The sequence below is a fragment of the Poecile atricapillus genome, chromosome 26, assembly GCF_030490865.1.
Source record: "Poecile atricapillus isolate bPoeAtr1 chromosome 26, bPoeAtr1.hap1, whole genome shotgun sequence".
Taxonomy (NCBI): domain Eukaryota; kingdom Metazoa; phylum Chordata; class Aves; order Passeriformes; family Paridae; genus Poecile; species Poecile atricapillus.
In genome coordinates this window covers 4,443,015-4,464,808 of record NC_081274.1, presented here as the reverse complement: position 1 = coordinate 4,464,808, position 21,794 = coordinate 4,443,015, and the positions used below count along the sequence as shown (strand labels likewise).

Genomic DNA, 21,794 nt, shown 5'->3' with positions numbered 1-21,794 from the left:
CTGATCCCAGTGTGTCTCCACCCTCTCCCAGTGCCCCCATCGTGTCCATCTCGCTGATGCCCTCCAGCTCCCAGCCCGGCCCCGGCCGCCTGCTCTGCTCCCGGATGGATTTCTCCCCTGCCCACATCCAGCTGAGCTGCTCCCAGGGCCAGCAGCAGCTCTCGGGCCACGTGCTGGCCACTGCCGTGCTCCCCAGCGGGGACTGGAGCCAGCAGCTCCTGGTGCTGCTGGAAACCGCCCCCGGCAATGCGGGCTCAGCTCCAGCTGCCAGGTGGAGCACGTCAGCCTGGAGCACCCCCTGAGCCGGCACTGGGGCACGGCCCGGCCCCCACAGCGCCGGGGGCAGCGGGGGAGGCACTGGGGGGGCCCAGAGGGGGATTGGGGTGTGCTGGGAGGAACTGGGAGGGAGTTTGAGATAGACTGGTTTAAAGTGGGGAAGGGATTGAGGTGCTTAGGATGGCTGGGAAGGGGTTTGGAGGATGTTGGGGAGGGTGGGATGGGGTCCCGGGGGTCCTGGTGGACACTGGGAGGGAGTTTGGGGGTGCTGGGTGTCACTGGGAGGGATTTGAGTGAGCCTGGAGGAGCTGGAAGAAGATTGGAGATTGGAAAGCAGGGATTGGGATGAGGTTGGTTGGGCTGGGAGGAGACTGGGAGGGGTCTTGATGAGTCCTGGTGGGGCTGGAAGGGACTGGGAGAGGGTTTGGGGGTCCTGGGGCAGTGGGGAGAAATTGGGAGGGGGCTGTGGGATCCTGAGAGGAACAGGAGGGGCTCTGGTGGGTCCTGGGGAGGCTGGGAAGAGACTGGCAGTGATTTACCAAAATAGCGATATTGATCCAGTATCAACATCAATCTGTTAATGGACAAAAAACCTCTCTAACAGTTTAAAGTTACAAAGTGGATGTTTAATCACAGCACTGGGTGAGTGCAGGAGTCACCCCTTAATACACACTGCAAGTTGACAAAAGGTTCCAGTGTCTACTTATTTACAAAAGTCTTAAATATCCAAAATACTAATACATGTGCATAATGCTAACACTTCCCATTCCCCACTTTGGATTAAAATGCACTGTAATGATTTTAAAATGTCATAACTCCTGCCTGGTTGGCTTCATAATTTGAGGAGGGGTCATTTTGGTGAGGAGTCATCAAGAGATGAAAAAAAATTGCTCTTCCTCACTGATCTACCTTTACAATGGTTGACTTTACAAATGACATTTGCTACAACTCCAATTTCCTCCCTTGTGACATTTAAATGGGTTTCCAGATGTAAGGTCTGTGATCTTCCTGAACCCGTTGATCAGTTTCTCTTCTCTCATTATAAGCACAGCTGAACAAACATACAATGAAAAGAAATTTTTTACCTCAGTCCGAGATTCATTATCTCAAATCCTGCTTCTCACTCAATCATTAACTCTAGTTCCAGTAAGGCCTATCTCTAGCTAAGATCTCTAACTTTTCTCTAATTCTTAATTTTCTAAAATTAGTGACTTCAAAGAAGGTTTCAGAGGGTCCTGGGTGGTCTAGGGGAGACTGGGAGGGTACTTTGAGGTACCTGGGAGTTCAGTGAGAGATTTTGGGGGTCCTGACATCTGCAGACCCCTCAGGGATGCAGTGAAATGCCACTTGCAGCAAGATGGTGACGGGGATCGGGGGCTCCTTGTTGCGTTTTGTCTTCCTGGCACTGGGGCTTGGCTTCTACCTGAGCAAGAATGTGAGAGGGGGTCCCTAGGTTCAGATATCCCCTCCCCTAGAGTGTGTGTCTTCCCTCAGGGCCCCCAAGCCCGGTGTCACCCCCTTTTCTCTGCCCGCAGAGCTCCTGAGGCAGTGAGGAAAGGTTCTCTATGATTGAACATCAACAAATCCAATCTCCTCAAGGAATTCCCATTGTTGGTCTGTGTCCTGATGGACTTTGATTCCCTTGCTTTCATCCAGGTGCCCACAAGGACACAGGAAGATGTGGAGCCTCCCAGCCAGGTGTCTTCCCAACACGGATCACCAGGACCACGGATCACCAGGGCTCTGCCCAACAGGGGTCACTGGGGATCATCCAACGCCGATCCTCCCATGGGGGATGGAGCTGGAGCAGCGCACGAAGCTCTTCCCGCACTCGGGGCACTCGCAGGGCTTCCCTTACTGGTGCCTCTGTTGGTGTTTGGTCAAGTGAGAGCTCCTGGAGAAGCTCTTCCCACACTGGGGACACTCGTAGGGCCTCTCCCCAGTGTGGATGCGCCGGTGGACAGTGAGGTTGGAGTTTTGCTTGAAGCCCTTCCCGCAGTCGGGGCAGCGGAAGGGCCTCTCCTCTGTGTGAATCCGCTCATGTAGGAGGACATCAGAGCTGCGCTGAAACCTCTTCCCACACTGGGGACACTCGTAGGGCCTCTCCCCAGTGTGGATGAGCTGGTGGTCCCTCAGGTAGGAGCTCCACCCAAAGCTCTTCCCACATTCCAAGCAGGTGTAGGGCCGTTCCCCTGTGTGGATCACCTGGTGTCTCATCAGGCCAGAGATATCTCTGAAGCTCTTCCCACATTTTCCATACTCATAGGGCCGTTCCCCAGTGTGGATCACCTGGTGATTCCTCAGGCTGGAGCTCCGGCTGAAGCTCCTCCCACATTCCCCACACTCGTAGGGCTTTTCCCCAGTGTGGATCCTTCGGTGCAGGAGCATGGTAGAGCTCTTTCTGAAGCCCTTCCCACATTCCAAGCACTTGTGGGGCTTCTCCCCCAGCTCTGAGCTCTGGCTGGATCTCCGGCCGTGTTCCTGGAACTGGGGGGATCTTTCCTCTCTGCAGCTCACTGGGCCGGGCTTGCAGCCCCTCCTTGTGCGGCATCTCCAGGGCTTTTTTACCTCCTCCTCCTCCATCTGGACACAGTTTGGAAAGGAAAATTCCTGGTTAGGAGGAAAAAAAGAGAGGAGAGCGCCTTGGGCTGAGGGTTCCTCCTTGCCCAAGTTCATCTCAGAAATTCATTGGGCATCTTGTGTCTGTAACAAAGCAAAGGACCAAGATTCAGCCCAAACATCAAAACAATGATGAAAAACTACCCAAACACCAAATTCAGGCAAAACCCCATCCAGAATACAAAGATTCAGCCCTTGCACAAAAAACAAAGCACCAACATTTAGTCCAATAAAGTTCAGAAACACCAAGATTCAGCCCCATCAAAATCGTGGAGCCCCCTCCCCAGTCCCCTGCAGGGCAACACTCCTGGGACTGCACATACAGGGAGGGTGGAACCTTCTCCTGCTTCCTCTTCCTGCTCCTCCTCCTGTGGCCCTACCATTCCTCACACTCCTCTTCCTCCTACTATCTCTCTTGTTTCACAATCCAACCTTCTCCTCCCACGTGCAGCCTTTGACCATTTTGTTCTTCAACTCTGCTTCTCCTTCCCTTCTCCTCCTGCCCCCAGGCCCAGCACCCACTGCTGGCTCCCTCTTCCCCCCCAGTCCCACAGCATCTGTCATGGGGTTACTTTACCTTTAAGAAAGTTAAAGTTGCTGGGGACTGCCGGGAGTCTTTTCTCATGACCAATTATCGGTCATTGCTGAGAACTGACAGCAGTTTTAGCCATTGAAAAGTGAGATCAACTTGTGAACCCCACCTTAAAGTGTACAACCAGAACTCTGTGGTTCTCTTTGTTTTCTGGCTGTGAAAGGTAGCGGAGCTTCGGCCTCTCGCTCTCTGCCCGGCCACGTGGCCGGGCGGGGGCCGGGCTGGGCCTGCCGTTCTCCCGGCCGGGAGATGGGGCCTGCGGGAGCTTGCTCCGAGCCAAGCCGGGCCAGGCCGGTTCCTGGCTTGGCTGCAGGTTTTGCCGTGATGGAATTTACCAGAAAACTGTCGAGTGAAGAAGGAGAGGGGCTCTGGGCCTGCAGCAAGCAGAGACACCGACTGCACTCTCTACAGCAGCTATGAGGAATTTTCTATTGCAGACGGCTCCAGCTCCTGTTCAGCAGAGATCACCGAACCATCTACAAAAGCTTGAGCAGGATTTTAACTCTTTCTTATCCAGATGAGACTTGCGGATTGGTCTTCTTGTCCAGAGAGAGAAAGGGAGAGTGATCAACATGAAGAGAGATTTTATAAACTATTAGTGGCAAGAAGGAAAAGGGGCGTCAGGAAAGGTGGAGAATTAAGAAGATGCTTTGGTTGAGCTGAGGTGTCTTTCTGTTGGAACTATGGGGATGGACAGTGGGGTCCTGAGGGGAACTCCTTTAATTCATGATGGAGTATGGGGAGGAGTGGAGTGTTCAAAGTGTAAATTTGGGTAAAGAGTGGAGTAATTGTGGTATAGTGAAGTGCTGAGAGATTTGAAGCCTTGCGAGGCAATGAGAAAACTGTTTTCTGGTGAGGCTCACAGAAACAGATGAAGAATACTTTTTGCCTTTGACTAACTTATCCTTAAAAATACTATCCCTAAACATCATGACCCATAACACATTTCAGAGTGATGTGGAATGGGAGGAGTGGGCTTTGACAACAGCAGCTCTGGGCAGCTGATATCAAGGAAACAGAAAACTATAACAAAAATAGCTTTCTTGTGAGAAACTCCATAAATTAACAGAAAGGAACTTCTGTTTCTTTACAGAAACTGATGGAAAGACTGTAGAAAGAACTGAGATTGTTTAAACCATCAAAATTATAAAGTTTTTGTCTCTGTTGTCATGTGAACAAAAGAATGGTGGGCAGTGAGAAATGAAAATGTTTTTCTAAAAGTTTATTCTGGTGTTCTTATTTTTGTAGTTTGTCAATAAACTTTCTTTATTCCTTTTAAGTTTTATGCCTAGTTTGCTCTTGTTTTAATCCATATCTCACAGCAGGAAATAAATAATTTTTTCCCCTTTTTGTTAATTACTGGTTCAAAACCACGACAGCATCCCACCGCAGGGGCACGGATGGAGCTGGGCCAGCTCGGCCTGGGGCAGCGCTGGGCTCTCGGCCGCTTCCGCCCGCACTCGCTCCCCACTGCAGCCGCTCCCGCCACCACAGCGCGGGGGGGCCCGGCCTTGGCGCTCCCCCCTCCCACCTCCCCAAATTCCCCTCAAGGGGGGCGCCAAGGCCCGGGGGCACAGGTGGGCTCCAGGTGGGACCACTGAGGGAAGAAAATGGAATGTTAGAAGGGCATCCTGGACAAAGGGATGATGACCCCAAAATATCCAGGAAGGGTCCCTTGGGAGCATGTGGAGGTCGTTTGCACATTCTCCCAGAGGGAATTAAGGACATGGACACCCAGGGGGGCAAGAAGGGAAGTCCAGAAGGGATTTAGACAACAGGGGAGGGATGGTGTTGGTGTGCTGGGAAGGGATTGGCTGAAGGGGAGTGTGCAGGAATGTGCTTAAGGCAAGAAGCAGCAGGAGGATTCTATGGGGTAAGAAAAAGGATGATGGAAAAGAAGAGGAAGAGAAAAATACTGAGGATTGGGATGTTTTTCAGAAGGGTCTTATCCTCAGAATTTCCCAGCTGACTCAGATCCTTTGTATCCCAGTTTTCCAGGACAGGAAAAGAAGGAGGTCAGGATTTCAGGGGGTTTCTCTGAGCTGGGAGCGGCAGGAGCGGGCGCAGAGCTGCGGCACCGGGAGCACGGGCTGGGGGCCTGTGGGGAGCTGTGGGGCCGGGCCGGGGCTGTGGGGCAGCCGGGGCTCAGCGCCGGGCGCTGCCTGACCCCAGCACCCCCCGGGCAGGGCCGGCAGTGGCCCCCGGCCCCCAGGAGGCTGCGGGACGCCCCGGCCGCTGCCCGGCCCCGTGGAGCTGCCGGCCCTGCCCGCCGGGGGGGCTGCCTTTGGACACTGCGGCAGGACAGGGACCGGCTCTGGGATACGGGCTGGGGAGGGGAGCCTCAGCACAGCCAGCACCAGGAAGGAACAGCTCAGAAATGGGGATTAGACCTGCAAGGATCCAGATCATCTTTTAAGCATTTTGTGCTGGGTCCCTGCAGAAAGGAAGGATTTTGCAGAAAGCTCAGCAGCTGCCACACGATGAGCACCCACAGGCACTGAGGGGGGCTGCAGCAGGGCCACAAGAAGCCCCTGCAGCACTTGCTCCCAAAGGCTCAGCAGCTGAATGCAGCAAGGGATGAGCAAAAGGCCAAGCTGAAGGCAAAGGCCATGGCACAGTTCCTACAGCCCCTGAGGGATCAAGCCCAGGGCCCAAGGGGGCCCCAGCACCCAGGGGACACCCTCGGCCACAAGCACCTGGCACAGGCATTGCCCTCCTGGCCAGGGGACAGCCCACCCAAACAGCCCCTGGCAAGGAATCAGCCTTCCAGCTGCAGGGCACAAGGACACTGCAAGCACAGACAGGAGCACCCTCAGCACCAGCAAGTCCAGCCCTTGATGGACACGGATTCTTAGCGCTCTCACAGCTCCCATTCCACCAGGGACCCACCACACTGCAGCCCTTGGGAACATTCAGGGTGGGGCTGGATCCAGAGGAGACCTTTCCTGATGGACACAGGGGCCTCTCCATTCACTCAGAATCTTACACCTAAAGGTGCTAGGGAATATTTAAATTATTAAGGCACTAAGTGCGAAAAATAAGTGGGAGTGTTTTATTCAGCCACTATTAACCAATGTTGGGGATTGCTTTGAAATGCAGGAATTTTTATTTGCTCACAATTGTGATTGTAATTTACTGGGAAGGGATTTGATGGCTAAATTGGGAATGCAAATTAATGTTGCAAAAGGTGATACAGAGGCTGGTTCTGTTGTACCTCTATGTCAAATGTCTGGCAGAGCCTAGGCTGAAGTGAACCCACAAGTGTGGGCAGCCCCAGGGAAATGGGCAAAATTAGATATGGAGCCTCTCCAAATTTCCCTGAAGCAACCAGGACAAGAGGTGTCGAAAAGCAATCCCCTGTTCCAAGGGAGGGAAGGAAGGGCTCACAGCCTGTCTGTGAGTCCTGCTCAAGGCACAGCTTGGGGAGCCAGGGATGGCTCCCTAGAATGCTCCTATCCTGCCAAACAAGAAATCCAATGGAATCCACAGAATGCTGCAGGACCCAAGAACAAGAAATGAGATGATGAAACCGAGGCACCCCACACTCTCAGATCCTTACACCAGCCTGAACCAGGTGCCCTCCTCACACTGCTGCCATTCAGAACTTGATGCAAAAGATGCTTTCTGGGGATCTGCCCACTTCCAGAGGATGCAAACTGAATTCTGCCTTGGGCTGGCAACAAGAGGTAGAAGGGAAAATGCTCAAGACATGGACGGTCCTTCTGCAGGGATGCACGGAAGCACCGGCCTGACTGGGGCAAGCCTTGCAGGAAATATCAAAGGAATTGACCTCACCCCCAGGGACTGGCTTAATGCAGGATGTGGATGACTTGATCCAGTCAGGAGGACAAGGAGAAGAGGTAGAGGAAGCCTCTGTGAAATGGCTTCATTTTCAGGCTAAAAAAGCAGCTTAGAGTATCTGAAAAAAAAGTGCACATGGTAGAGAAAATGGTTAAATATTTAAGACCTATTTTGACTGAAGCTCTGGCTTGTATTGACCCAGAGAAGGTCCAGGGAATCTCAGAAATAATGTTACCCAGGACTAAAATGGAGCTGGTAAAATTCTTACAATTAACAGGGAATTGCTGGAGCTGGATTGAGGATTCTCTTTTGCAGACAACACATTTTGCCACTTCTTTAGCCCCAGATAGTCTCAATGGTGTGGAGTGGACATAAGAAAGAGAACAAAACTAAACAAAATGAAAAAAATAAAATGGTTGATGCCCCAGGCATGGCTCTTCCAGACTCAGAAATCTGAATTGGAAGGGAATATTAAACAGGCCACCCCTGAGCCTGCACTGAAGGCAACGCAGCAGCAGCCAGGGCTCCCCAGCGGGGGAAGCCCCTGGGCCTGCCCACAGATCCTCTGCTCAAATCCTCGGCCTGGGCACCCTCCTTTGCCATCTCCAGCCACTGCGGGACAATCCTTGCTCTCACTCTTGCAGCTTCAGCCCTTTCTGTGCCTGCCCTCGCCACAGCTGCTGGGGAAGGCACCGGGACAATTCCACTCTGCCTCTCAATTACACTCACACTCTGCCCTGCCTGGCATTAGCTGCTGCCAAAATAGACCAACTTTAAAATGGCTTCAAATCTTATTTCTCTAAAGGGATTTGCCTTGGAGGAAGGAATTTTAAATGTTTCTTTTAAGGGATGTTCCACCACTCAGCAGAGATGAAATTAACATCTCAACAGACTGGGAATAGCCCAAAAGATTCTCACCACGGTAAGGACCACCAACAAAACATCCACACCCAGCAGCAAACATCAACCAACATCCACCCCAGACACTGCCCCAGGCACAGCTGGAGACACCTGGTCTGGAAAAGGCTGAGCAGGAAATCCAGGAGTGCCCACCTAATTCACATCACAGGCACAGAAATCCGGGTGCCACAGGAAACCAAATCCTAACAACTCCACACCTTCAAACCAATGAACATTAAACCAATGGATTTCTATCGGTTCTGACTGTATAAATTTAGAAAAATCTAGTCAAACTCATGTGTCATGGAATGATTTTCTCAGCACACCCAGCCTAAGTGTGCATGAAATTATTCCTGTTGCACATTCTGGCCAGAATCAAGTAATGCCTTATTTCTCTAAAGACATCGTTGAAGAGTTTTTGCTTTTCTCAGTTTCAGTGAAAAGATTACACTGTTAGAATAATTTTTTGTAATAATTTTACTTCTATATTGTCGGTTCTGTTTGGGCCAGTGGTGTGAGAATCACTTTTTAGTCCTAGGAAAATAAAAAGAAACCACTTGATTTCTTTCTCATTTTTGTTTTATATTTGTACTTCACTCTTAGTGATGACAAAATGATGGTATGAGATTTTCGATGTTCACCTTTAGGCTCCACTTTGAAAACTAGAAGAGCTTTAAAGTTGGTGCTTTAACACATAAACAGTTAATGGAATATTGTTTTAAAAAAAAAAAAAAAACAGATTCTGTGGGGGCCAGGTGTGAGTCACAGGATGTCTGCCCAGGAAGAGAAGCTTTGTTTCAGGCAGCCAGGAGAGGAGCTTTAGAAATGCAAATTAACACTGATAGCCCAAAGCCTGCACAATGGCCCAGGGGCTTCCTGCCCGAAGGAGGAATTGGGCTGATTCCAGGAAGAAAAAACAGAGGCAATGAGTGAATCTGCTTGGAGATAGGGCCAGGGACTTGTACATAAGGCAACAATGGGAGAAATCACCAGTTTCAGAAAATGTTACTAATTGACAAGGACTGCTGATCAGACCAAATCCCAACACATTCCTGAACTTCCAGAAGAACAAACACTTCACAGAGCCAGGAATATCGGGTGTTATACAAAAAGGACATGCAGCAGGCGGATCGGGAAGGCTGAACCTTCCAAGCACCTCCGCCAGTGTTGGGCAAAGGGACAGGGACATGCGGCCGGGAAAATCAGGACAAAAACGAGGCCGCGTCCTCCAACAACTGGAGAGAGCGCACGGCAAATGGCCCATGGCCTCTCCCTTTGGGCAGCAATAAAGTCACTCGCACACCACTCCTCTGGCTCCTTGGGCCACACAAACCTCTGGCGCCGGGAATTTTCCCGCCCAGCCCCGGGCACAGCGCAGCCACCTCCGGCCTCCCGACATGAAGCGGGACGAGCCAGCGCTGCTCCGCCACCGCCTCCTGCCGAGGCCCCAGCGGCAAGGAGACCGCGGGCAGCCGCTCCCGCAGCGCCCTCAGCCCAGGGCCAACACGGGCTGGCCACGGCACAAGCCACCCGCCACAGCCCCCTGCCGCCCCCTCCCGGGCCCGCAGCGAGCCCCGAGCCCCCGCAGAACCGAGCGCGGCTCCCACCTGCGATGGCCGGGGCCGCCTCCGAGCTCCGCCGCCGCCTCACCGGGCTCCGGCCGCTGCTGCCGCCGCTGCCGGGCCCGCACAGACGCTCCGGCAATGGCGCCTCTCCTGCCCCACGGCCGCCCTGGGGGCGCCAGCGGGGCCGGGCTTGTCCCCGCTCTGCCCAATCAGCGCGCGCCAGGACCACGAGTGACGGCAGAAGCAGCCAATCGCAGCCAGCGGCGGGCTCTGCACACGGCACAGCCCCGCCCCGCGCTCTCAGGGCCCGCCCCGGGCTGCGTGAGGGGAAAGGCGGGGATGAGGAACAGCCCTGGAACGGGCCCGGCCCGAGCCGCCATTGAGCTCCCAACACAAACAAAGTTCTCCGCAGCTCCCGGCCCGCCTTGCCCAGCCCTGGCTGCTGGGTGCCTCCGGCTCAGCGGGAAGCCTTGGAGCCTCACTTCTCCCACGTCTAATTAGGAGAACTGATGCATTGCTTTGATTTCCCCGCAAAAAGGAAAACTGCACCAAACCCCTTCTGCTGAGTGGAGGAGAGGAGAGATTTCCTGCACAAAACTCCCAAAAATACCAAAACCAAAGCGAAGTGAGCCGGGACTCCCCAGCAGTGCCTCTCTGCCGTCCCAGCTGAAGCCCTCGCTGGCTGCTCCAGGCTGGATCCAGCACTGGGAGCACTGGGAAGGGGCCCCGGCTCGGGGCGCAGCCCCCGGGGCAGCCCCACGGCCCCCACGGCAGCTCCAAGGCTCCGCCAGCCGGGATGGAACGTGGGACGGGGAGCAGGGGAAGGGACGGGGGTACCGGCGCCGAGGGAACACGAGGGACACCGGGGGCGCTTCACAAGCATTTAATGCAAAATATAAAATCATAAGGGAGACAAAAGCAACAGCAGCTGTAGCACCATAGCACAGGGCCACACAAGGACATGTCCCACTGCAGTGGGGTGATGCTGGCCCGAGTCCAGTCACCCACCACAGCTGCTCTCTCACTGGCCTCCACAGCTACACAGGGAGAGAAAATTTAACCAAGGGTTCATGAGTTAAGAACCCTGGACCTTTCCTCATCAAACACAGTCACGGGCAAAACAGGAAATATGAATTCAATTTATTGCCAATAAGCTCAGAGCAGGAGAATAAGAAGACCCTTAAAAGCACCTTCCTTCTACCCCTCCCTCCTTCCAACTCTGCATCCTAACCTGGCAGTGCAGGGATACAGGGAATGGAGCCATGGTCAGTTTATCTCCTGGGGCTTTTCCTGCTGTTCAGGGACAGGAGTCATTCCCCTGCTGCACTCTGGGATCTCTTCCACCAGAGAGGTCTCCAGGAACTTCTCCAACCTGAGTCCATTCCATGGGGAGCAGCCCTCTCACAGTGCTGCAGTGTGGGTCACTCTGCCACGGGGTCAGACCTTCCAGGACAGGCGGCTCCAGCAAGGGCCCCTCTGTCCACAGGTGTCCCCCAGGGTCACAGCCTCATCTCAGCCATTCCCCTGCTCGGGCATGGGCTTCTCCAGGGGCTGTGGGGGGATCTCTGCATCCTGGTGAATCTTCAGGGGCAGTCAATCTGCAATTCCCATTGTTGGTCTGTGTTCTGATGGATGTTCCTACCCCTGTGTTCACCCAGGTGCCCACAGGGAGTCAGGAAGATCTGTTTGGTCAAGGTTGAGCTCTGTGAGAAGCTCTTCCCACACTGGGGACACTCGTAGGGCCTCACCCCAGTGTGGATGTGCCGGTGCCTGATGAGGGTGCAGTTTTGTGAAACCCTTCCCGCAGTCAGGACAGTGGAAGGGCCTCTCGTCTGTGTGAATCCACTGATGTTTGATGAGACCTGAACTCCTTGGAAATCTCTTCCCACACTCAGGATGCACTGGTGTGCCCCAAGGTTGGAGCTATAGTTGAAGACGTTTCTACACTCCCCACACATGTAGGGCTTTTCCCCTGTGTGGATCTTCTGGTGACAAATCAGATTGGACATCTCAATAAAGCTCTTCCCACATTCCCGACACTCGCTGGGGCATTCTCCTGTGTGGATGTTCTGGTGCCAGATCAGGTGGGAGCTGAGATTGAAACTATTCCCACATTCCAAGCACTTTCCAGGCATTTCCCCTGTGTGGATCCTATGGTAGTTAATCAGGACAGAGATCTTCCTGAACCTCTTCCCACATTCCCCACACTCCTAGGGGCTCTCCCCAGTGTGAATCACCTGGTGCCAGATCAGATGGGAGCTATTCTTGAAGCCCTTCCCACACTCCCCCACACTCCCAGAGCCATTCCCCAGGGTGGATCCACTGGTGTTCCCCCAGCTTGAAGCTCCAGCTGAAGCTCTTCCTACATTCCAAGCATTTGTGGGGCTTCTCCCTGCCATGAGCTCTCTCCCCCAGCTCTGAGCTCTGGCTGGATCTCTGGACACCTTCCTGGCACAGTGGGGATCTTTCCTCCTTGCAGCTCCCTGGGCTGGGTTTGCAGCCCCTCCTCATGCAGGATCTCTGGGGATTTTCCTCCTCCTCCATCTGCCCATGGCTTGGGAATGACAAATCCTGCTTTGGGGGAAACCAACGTGGGAGTGCCTTAGAGTAGAGGCTCCTCCTGCCCAAGTCCATGTCTAGAGCTCAGCAGGAGTCTCGTGTCCACGATAATCTCCAAAATATCAAGATTCAGCCCAAAAACAGTCTCCCAGGATTTCCCCATCTCTTGTCTTTCCACTTTTGGGCTTCCAGAGGTTTCAGTTCCCTGGGATGATGGGGGTCCAAGGACTCCAGGGGTTCCCCCTTCTCTGGGGTCCTCCTTAGTGATGATCCAGGGGCTTTTGGGGGTCCATGGGGTCCCTTCTCCCCTGATGCTCTGCTTTGAGATCCCAGGGATCTCAGGAGTGTCTCCTCTCCAGGCTCCCACCTCTCCAAGCTGCCAGGGTCCCCCAGCTCCGGGATCGCTCCTCTCTGCTCTCCCCACTCTGGGGGTCCCAGGGGTTCCTCTCCTCTGCACTCCTGGGGGTCCCCAGGACCAATGTCCTCCCCCAGCCAATACTGGGCAATGGCCATGTGGACCCCAAAGATCCCCCAAGGGGCTCAGCTTTGGGGTCCTGCAAGATCCAAACCTACACACCCAGAGAAAAAAACCTCCCAGGGATGCCAGACAATAATTGGGGCTCAGTTCCTCAATCTGCAAGTTCCAAACACACCCCAATAAAAAGACCCTCTCAGGGTCCCCCTGAGAGATTTGGGACCAGCTCCCCCTCCCTGCTCACCTGCAGGATGAGGTGGGGGCGATGGGCCCGTGGCCGGGGGAGCTGCGGACACAGGGGACACTGGAACCTCCAGCTTCTCCTTCTATTCCTGTTCCTGCTCCTCCTTTTCCTTTCTCCCTCCTCCTCCTCCTCCTCCTCCTTCCTAATCCCACCTCCTCCCCAGTTCCTGCCTTCTGTATATTTAGAGTGGAGAATCTTGCTTGTTTTTAGAACTAGAACAAAGATTCCAGATGGAACAAGCCTTGCTGGTTTTACTCAGCAGTATCAGTGGCTACAGGTCGTGTTTGCTTTGGTTTGGTCCTGTCCTCGTTCCTCCTCAGTGCTCAGGCTGGCCTATGGGGTGTCCTTGTTTGCTGCATTTTCAGAGTTCCTCTTGGATCCTTTGGGCAATAGGCTGTGCCCTGGGAGGATTCTTTGTGCTCCTTTGTGACACAGGAGAAGCTTCCAGGCGGTTTTTGCGTGAGCGGCTGCTGTGGTGTCACAGGAACGTTGCCACGTCCCCGTGGTGTTCCCGTTGCTGTGGGACACGGAGGCCTCAGTGTCCAGAGCGGCTCTGGGCGCCTGCTCGTTGCCAGAGGATCCTCCTGCCCGAGGCATTCTCAGCAGCCAGCCCAGCCCCTGACGGGTGTCCTTCTGTGCTTGCAGGGGTACAGTCTGCAGACGTGTGCAGCGCAGCCAAAATGATGCAGCAAGTGGTTGCTGCAGTTGGCACTCTGTTCTCTGTGGCTTATTCGGGGTATTTTTTAACCCACTTGGCACGTAAGTTGAGGTTTTCCCTCGGTGCAGCCTCTGTGGCTTTGGGCTTGCTGTGTGCTTTCTGTTCTTCCACTGGGACTGAGTTGACTCTGTAACCAAATTGCCATGAGGACACGGTTGGTTTGGGAGAGCTCCTGCCAGCAGCTGCAGCTGAAAAAGGGGGTGTCTGCAGCCAGCGGGGCGTGCACAGCATTTGCAATGAGGCCTGGGGGGGTTCTGTTCCCTCAAGCGGGGAGTCTGTGGCAGCGGAGCCTGGAACTCCCTCCGTTTGCTGCTCCAGCCAAGAGCTGACACAGCCCAGTCTTTTGTGCTGCTCTCTTGCTTGCTGTGTGAAGGGCCTGTGGCTCCTGGAGGGATGCTGTGAAAGCAAAATGCTCTCTCAGGCTTGCCTTGCTCATTTCCCACCACAGGCAGTGTTTTCCTAACAACATCTGGTTCATGTTCCCTCTCCCGTTGCAGGGCACCTCACGCGTGGATCCCGAGCAGCTCCTCCTTCGGTGAGTGGGAAAGGAAGCTCTGGTGTTCAGAATTGTGCAGCAAGTTGTGAGCTCAGCGTGTGGCAGCCGAGTGCCAGCCTGGGAGGCTGAAGGAAAGTTCCTGTCAGTGTCTTTGCAGCAGCAGCAGCAGCAGCAAAGAGATCCCTGGCAGTTTTCTCTGTTTCTGCTGAAGAGCTTTTGAAGAGCTGCAGGACTGGCTTTGCAGGCAGAAGATTGCTTGCTGGCTTTAGCCATGGTGGAATATGGAATTCCCAACAATAAGTGGCAATGTCGACTTGAGCCCATTGTTAGTTTGAACAGCTCTGAACCCTATTTCTGCTTAGTGCAGCTGGAGGTGTAGCTGAGGATAAAGAAGGTGATAATTGAGATAGAACTTCCCGTCCCTCACGCTCCCATCTGTCCACAGGGCACCAAAGCAGAATCAGCTCCTCCTCTGGCTCCCTCTGCTTGCAAAGAGGAGGCCAAAGAGGAGGAAGAGAGCAGTGAACTTCCCACTGTTCTGGGAGACGAGGGCGAACACCCCGCGGTTTGGGAATACAACGATGAGGCTCCCGCGGTGTGTGACAAGGACAGTGGACATCTCCCGGTGTGGGATGAGGATGGTGGATGTCCCCTGAAGTGGGATGAGAATGGCCAAGCTCCCATGGCAAGTGACGAGGATGACGGCAATCTCCCAGTGTGGGATGAGGACAGAGGACATCCTGTGGCTTGGGAAGAGGAGGGAGAACATCTTCCAGCATGGGAAGTCGACGGAGAACATCCCGCGGCTTGGAAAGATGATGGTGAACATGCAGCATTTTGGGAAGAGGACGAGGAGCCTGCACTGCTTTGGGAAGAGGATGAGGAACCTCCCTCTGCTCCTGAAGAGGACACTGAAGCTCCCTGTGCTGCAGGATCCTGGGCTGAACATTCTGACAGCAGCACAGCCCTGCAGCCAGAGGGGAGCGGGGAGTGGAGCCTGATGCAGCTGGGTACGTCTGCTCTGTTCCTGTGTGCCAGAGCAGGGTGCTGTGTGTGTGTCTCAGCATCAGCTGCACCCAGTGTTGCTCTGCAGCTGAATGGCACAGGGTCATTTATTGTCCTTCCCCAGCTGAGAGCAAGGGGCTCCCGGCCCCAGGGAGTGGGGCTGCATTCTGGCTCTCATCTGAGAGGGAGCATCTTCCACGTGGTTTCTTTCAGGGAACAGCGTGAGCGTGGGGGAGCCTGCCGAGAAATACCTGGAACTGGAGCAGATTGGCCAAGGGTAAGTGCAAGGCAGTTACTTCTGCACAAGCAGGGCCCAGGTATTTTGCTGGTGCAGGATCCTGTGAGAAGTCAGGAGAGCTCCAAACCCCTTCAGACACTGGGGTACGATGCTGCTGTCTCTCAGTGCTGATCAGAATTGATAACTGTGGTCAGAAGGCACCGTCAAAGGCCCCTGAGGCTGGCAGTGTCCTGTCTGCAGCAAGGAGTGGGACCTGGAAGATCTTCTGTCCCTGGAATTGGATTGCCTAAAAGAGCAACTCACCATGAGGTGACTGTGACTGTCAGAAAACAGTTCTCAAGAAGATTTCTTTCAAATATTTTGTTTCAAAAACTATCCATCAGTCAGGATTATCAACATAATGGTTTAGAAACAGAAACCAGAGATGAACTAATGAGTGCTCTTTTCAGCACAGGTAGCAGACCCCATACATTCAGTAACAGACACAGAGCTGCTGCACTCAAGGGGGAAATGCATCACCTGCCTGCTTGCAGGGCCCTTGGGGATCCTGCAGGTCTCAGGCGGGAAATATATAAAGGATGAAATACATTCTTTTCCAGTTCTTTACACACCCACCCCCCACCTCAGGTTTTGAACTGAAGGAATTCAATGTGGACACTTGGGATTTCCTCCAGCCCTTTTCCTTCGTGTTGGGCCTCAGTTTTCTCTTGCACACCTTGCATGGCAGAGGGCTGGTGGCTGCTGTGCTGTTGTTTGAAGGGTGGATGCACTCGGGTGTTTTGTGAACGCTGCAGGCAGCAGAGATCTCCTGTCTGGGCTGGCTTTCACTGCCAGGGCCTAAAGCTCTGCTTCTTTCTTCTCTGCTGTTTTGTCTCCAGGGCTTTTGGAACCGTTTCCAAAGGACTCGACAGGGCCACTGGAGGAGAGGTCAGTGTCAACACGCCCAGCACGTCTGGCAGCTCTCGAGGCCTTTCCCCTCTGCTGGGAGCTGTGGCTGGAGCTGTGGGGCCCAGCAGAGCTTTCCTGCACAGGCTGCTCCTCTGAAGGCAGAGCAGTGTCAGCCTGCAGAGCACAGCTGGGACAGACTTGGTCCTTCTGAAGTGCCCAAAGGAAGGCAAGGAGGGCAGCGGTGTCTGTCAGAACAGGACACGCTGGCTTGGTCTTCATGTCTGAAAGTGTGAATGCATCAGCTGCTGGAGACTGAGGCCCAATTTACCTTCATCCCAGCCTCGGACAGGAACACTGTTTAGCAATTTTATCATCCTGAGTTTCATTAGGATACCTCAAGGCCTAATTAAGGAGAGATCCTGCTTGGGCTCAGTTTGGGGTTTTAGTCCTACTGCAGCTGCCCCCACAGAGACAAGGAGAGAAATGAGAAGATGGATGTCCAGAGCAAAGCTCTCTCCTAAACCCTGCAGCTGTGTTTGGGTCTGGTGTCAGTGGCAGCTGGGACAGGGATTATCTGAGCAATGGATGTGCACGTTTGCTTTGTTGTGCTATCCCAAACAGAGCAGGGACATTTGAAATCTTGGCCAAATGCCATAGAATTGCTAAAGGGTTCCCGGCTGTTTTGCTCCGTGTGCACAGAAACAGAATTACCTTCTGCTTGCAAAATGTGCTGGAATAATAATCCTAAGAGTGCTGAGGCCATTTGAGAAGACTGTAGGTGCAGAGAATGTTGTTAGAGCTCTGAGGCTGACAGCTGAGGCACCATTTCTGCAGAGCTTACAGAGCCAAATGTCTCTGGCCATGAGTCCTGTAACAGCCCCCAGCGAGCAGAGCAATGGGCTGTGGGAATGGCACTTGCTGAGCTCTGCTGTCCCATCCCAAGGCAGTTTGGCACAGCCCGGCTCGGTCGCTCCAAAAAGACTCGCTCCATGTTTGCTGTGGCCTCCTGCCACAGACTCCTCCAGTTAAAGGTCTGCAATGTCCCTTCAGGTGGCCATCAAGAAAATGAGTCTCAGAGGGCAGAACAGGGAACGAGCTGTGAATGAGGTCGTGGTCCTGAAGGACAAGAAGAACCCCAACATTGTCAACTCTTTGGACAGGTGAGTGCTTCAGGTCTTCTCCCGTGCACGGCCCCTGCGTTCATCTTTCCTGGCATCCCCAGTCTGTAGCCTGTTCTGAAAATGCCTGACCCGGCCATATCTTCCCAGAACTACAGCCTGGCACTTCACTCCTTCCATGTGCTTTTGTTGCTTTGCTTTGGCTTTTTCTTCAAGTTGACCCCATTTGCTGTGTTTTACAACAAGTGCTGATAAACCCAGGTAGAAATTATTTTCCTTGGCTGCTTCTTCCCAGCCCTTTCCCATTGCTGCAGATGCCTGGAAGACCAGGTTCTTGTTTCCAGAAATGCCTCATTTGTCCATTTTTCAATGGCCTTGCCTATTTCTGAAGGGACTTTGTGCAAGGTTTTCCAAGCATTTGACTGCTTTTGCCCCAAGTGCTGCATGGCCTCCTCCCCTGGATAACTCTGGAAGTTGTGTTGCCTTGTTCCGGAGGGAATGGTGGAACTGATGAGTTCAGATGCTGAAGCAGCTGGGGGCAAGTGTTGTGGTTCCACATTGAGCTGGGCTGTTGCTAAAGTGCATTTTTCACCTGCTTGCCATCTAAGGCCTCTCCTTTCTCCCAGGTGCCTCCTTCTCCTTCAGACTGTGCAGATTCCAAGGCCTGTGCAGCCTGGCAGGAATGTCTCTCCATCTGATTCTGTCCTCATTGACAAGTGACCTGGGAACAAAACTCCACTCCAGGCTTTTCCCTGGGGGAATTGAGCAATGCACATTCGTCTCTGTGCCATTGTTTTCCTCTTCCAGCTTCCTTGTTGATGGAGATCTCTGGCTGGTGATGGAATACATGGATGGAGGAACTTTGCAGGACGTTGTCAGACAGACACGCATGGCTGAAGGAGAGATGGCAGCTGTCAGTCAGGAGGTGAGGGATCCTGCTTGTGCTTCCCATGGCTGGGACACCATGGTCTTTCCAAAGAGGCTGTGAGAACAGAGTGGCTCCATGCTCAGGCCTTTGTTTCTGTGTTGTTTTTATGAGCTGGAGAGGAAAGAGCCTCTGAAGTGAATGGCCTGCAAATATCACTGCATTTCTACTCTGTTCTTGTCCCTCTTTCCAGCTGTTGTGGTACTCTTTGTCTTTTCTGGATCTGATTTACTGTTCTCAGCTTTGTCTTGAACCTTTTGCCTGGAGCTTGTCTGCACTGCACTCCTGGGCTGTCACAGCAAAGTTGCTGCTGGCATAATTCTAAACTGTCCTTTCTTGTGTGATATATTCCGGACACTGATTTTTTCCCTCATGTTTCTTGTTGTCTCTCAGTGTCTGCAGGGCCTGGATTTCCTCCATTCCATCCGGGTGATCCACAGAGATCTGAAGAGCTCCAACATCCTTCTGGGAATGGACGGCTCTGTCAAGCTGGGTGGGTGTTCCTGGCCAGGCACGGCGCTCCCGGGGTGCGGCTGTGGGGCTGCTTCCCAGTGAGGGCCAGAGCCCCACAAGTGCTGCTGGTGGCACTGCCCGGCCCCTGCTGCCAGCTGAGAGCGGCTGCCCCATGCAGAGAGCTCAGGAGAGGAGCAGGGTGTCAGGAGTGCCTTTGCTCTGGGTATGGCCCTCCCAGAGGGGCAGGAGTTGCAATCTAAAGCTTCAAAGGAAATCAGTAAAAGCCAAGCATGAAAGCTGAGGGCTTCTTTAAGGGTCCAGTTCCATCTTTCCTTGCCTCCAGCCCTGAGGACTTTTCCAGCTGGATTCAGCACTGCATTCTCAGACTGAGAGTGGGGAACCTTTGTGCTTGGTTTCCTCATTGCAGCTGTCTTTGACAGTGCTTGTTTCTGTCCTCAGCTGATTTTGGCCTCTGTGCTCAGCTCAGCCCTGAGCAGGACCAGTGCAGCTCCATGGTGGGCACTGCTCACTGGATGGCCCCAGAAGTTGTGACCAGTTTTCCTTACGGCCCCAAGGTGGACATCTGGTCCTCTGGCATTGTGACCATCGAGATGGTGGAAGGAGAACCTCCTTACTTCCAGCAAACGGGGGCCATGGTAAGAGGCAAATTCTCCAGGCTTTGCAGAGGCCTGTGAGCACAGGGTGACCCTGCACTGGGAGGAGCAGCTGGAGGTTTCTGCACATCGGGAAGGGAATTCCCACAGCACCTGAGCCTGAACACAGACAAATATTCTGCAGTCTCCAGCAACAATTTCCTTTGGGATTTAAGTTGTTGCAGCTCTTGTGAGGATGACCCAAATACATGAAGCAAGTGCATCAGCTCTAATGTTGTCTTGCAGAAAACCCCAAACCAACCCCAACACCCAAACCCAAACCCATCAAGTTTTCTGAAGGAGTTTCTAAAAGAGGTTTTGTGAGATGAACTCCCCCCTGGTTCTTCTCACTGGGAAACTTGTCTAAAATATGAAGATGATTGTTTAACATCCCCACAGTCTAATGTATTTCTTTCCTAGTCCAAGCTACTTTCTCTGTGTCACCAAGCCTGAGCTTTCAGCCACACAAACCTGCTGTTCCTTGCCTGGCAGTTTCTGGGATGGGGCATCAGGAATGCTTTTACTTGAGTGTCAGTGGCACTGCAGAGATGCATTTGATGTAAGAATCCCTTGAAATAACACAGGCAGATCACACTGACTCTTGAAAATGGCCTGTAAAGCTGGTGTCCGTATTTGGATAAGCAAAATGGGCTATTTCTGATGGAGGTTCCTACTGACAAAGTCAGCCAATGCAATCGGCTCTGAAGGCAAGATCATTTGGATGTTGCAATGGCTGTGGCTGCACCAGGGTTTGGGTATTTTGGTTGGCCCAGAAGAATGAGCTGTGAGCAGCAGCATCTCTGCCAGGGAGGAAAGTGCCCGGGGAGCTGGGGCAGAGCAAGCGGGCTGGATGTGAGCACTTGTGGGTGTGGAGGAAGCTGTCAGAGCGCTGTGTTTGCTTTTCCTGCAGGCTCGCGCTCTGATCCGGCAGAACGGGACCCCGCAGCTGCAGGAGCCCAGGCGCCTGTCGGCTCTGCTGCGGGACTTCCTCGAGTGCAGCCTGGAGCCGGACGAGGAGCGGCGCTACTCTGCCCAGGAGCTGCTGCAGGTGAATGCCAAGCGGCTGCGGGGGAAACGGCAGCGCCAGGGAGGGCTTTTCTTGTGGGGCCCCCCTCCCATCATCTCCACTCCCGCTGCTTTTCACACGCAAAGCAAGCAGAATCCTCGCCTGCTTTGGCTTGGCAGGCTCCTGTCGAGCTCATCTGGACCTGGTGCCCCGCCACGAGCGGGGACATCTTCAAGCACATCAGGTGGCTCAGAGTCCTGCCTGACCTGAGCCTGGATGTTTCCAGGGAGGAGGCACCTCCCACATCTCTGGGCTCCCTCTGTCAGTGTTTCCCCACTCTCCTGCTACAGCAATTCTTCTTTAGATCTAATCTGAGCCTGCTTCCCTCTCTTGACTTTCAAACCATTCCCCTTTGTCCTGTTGCAACAGAGCCTGTGAGGAACTTGACTCTGGAAAGTAACAGTTCATTTCTTTCTTTTTTATCCCTTGGGCAGCACCCATTTTTGTCATCAGCCAAGCCTCTCTCCAGCCTGACCCCTCTGATCACTGCAGCAAAGCAACTGAGGGAGCAGAGGAGGAGATGAAGCACAGGAGGACAGCTTTTCGTTTTAGTAGTTAGGACAAGTAGTTAGCAACGGTAGTTAGGACTGCTAGTTAGTTAGGGTAGTTAGGACAACCTGTTTGTTATGGCAGTTATTTGAATAAAATCTCTGTTAAATCTCAAGTCCCTTGAGGTGTCCTGTCCTTCTCCCGCTGTGACTCAGCTGCCCGGAGCACTGCGAGGGGAGAGCGGGCCCAGCCTCGCCCAGAGCTGAGCCCCAGCAGAGCCTGGCAGAGCCCAGAGCAGCCTCGGCATCTGCAGAGTCAGCCTGGAAGGAGGCGCTTGGAGCCTTCTGGGCTGCAGCCGGCTCTTGCTTACAAACTGTGTGCGCTGGAAAATGCCTCTGGTTCTGCGGGAGGGCAGAAGGGGCCCGGGGAAGGCCCAAGTGCTCCATGCAAGGGAAAAACCTGCCCTGTGTTTGTGATAAATATGTTATAAATGCAAAGGCAATTTTGGGATAAAATCAAAGAGAAATTTATTAATAAACAATAATAAGTAAAACAGCGATAAAAACCCACAATAAAAAGATCAGCGCAGCGCTGGGTGGACAGGGGTCTACACCAGAGGTATAGGTTTCCCAAATCCACGTCTGAGCATCCTCAGGATTGGGGTTTTATAGGATTTTTAAGTCCTCAGGCCAAAATTCCAGGCAGGTTCCATTC

The 21,794-nt window shown here is 53.4% G+C and overlaps 2 protein-coding genes and 1 pseudogene across 2 annotated transcripts in view; all 3 read left to right on the top strand.

Annotated features, from left to right (window-relative positions):
* LOC131588454 (zinc finger protein 664-like) overlaps positions 1-21,794 on the top strand; it is a 167,813-nt gene that overhangs the window by 62,045 nt on the left and 83,974 nt on the right. The gene's annotated exons all lie outside the window — the stretch shown is intronic.
* LOC131588642 (zinc finger protein 850-like) overlaps positions 1-21,794 on the top strand; it is a 141,671-nt pseudogene that overhangs the window by 38,089 nt on the left and 81,788 nt on the right.
* LOC131588414 (G protein-coupled receptor kinase 1-like) lies at positions 1,634-21,130 on the top strand. The gene is made up of 9 exons (XM_058857285.1): positions 1,634-1,711; positions 14,691-15,255; positions 16,216-16,415; positions 17,427-17,536; positions 18,302-18,419; positions 18,813-18,912; positions 19,332-19,528; positions 20,436-20,573; positions 21,026-21,130. Exons 1-9 carry the CDS (start codon positions 1,634-1,636, stop codon positions 21,113-21,115), a joined length of 1,596 nt encoding a protein of 531 aa, XP_058713268.1. The 3' UTR covers positions 21,116-21,130.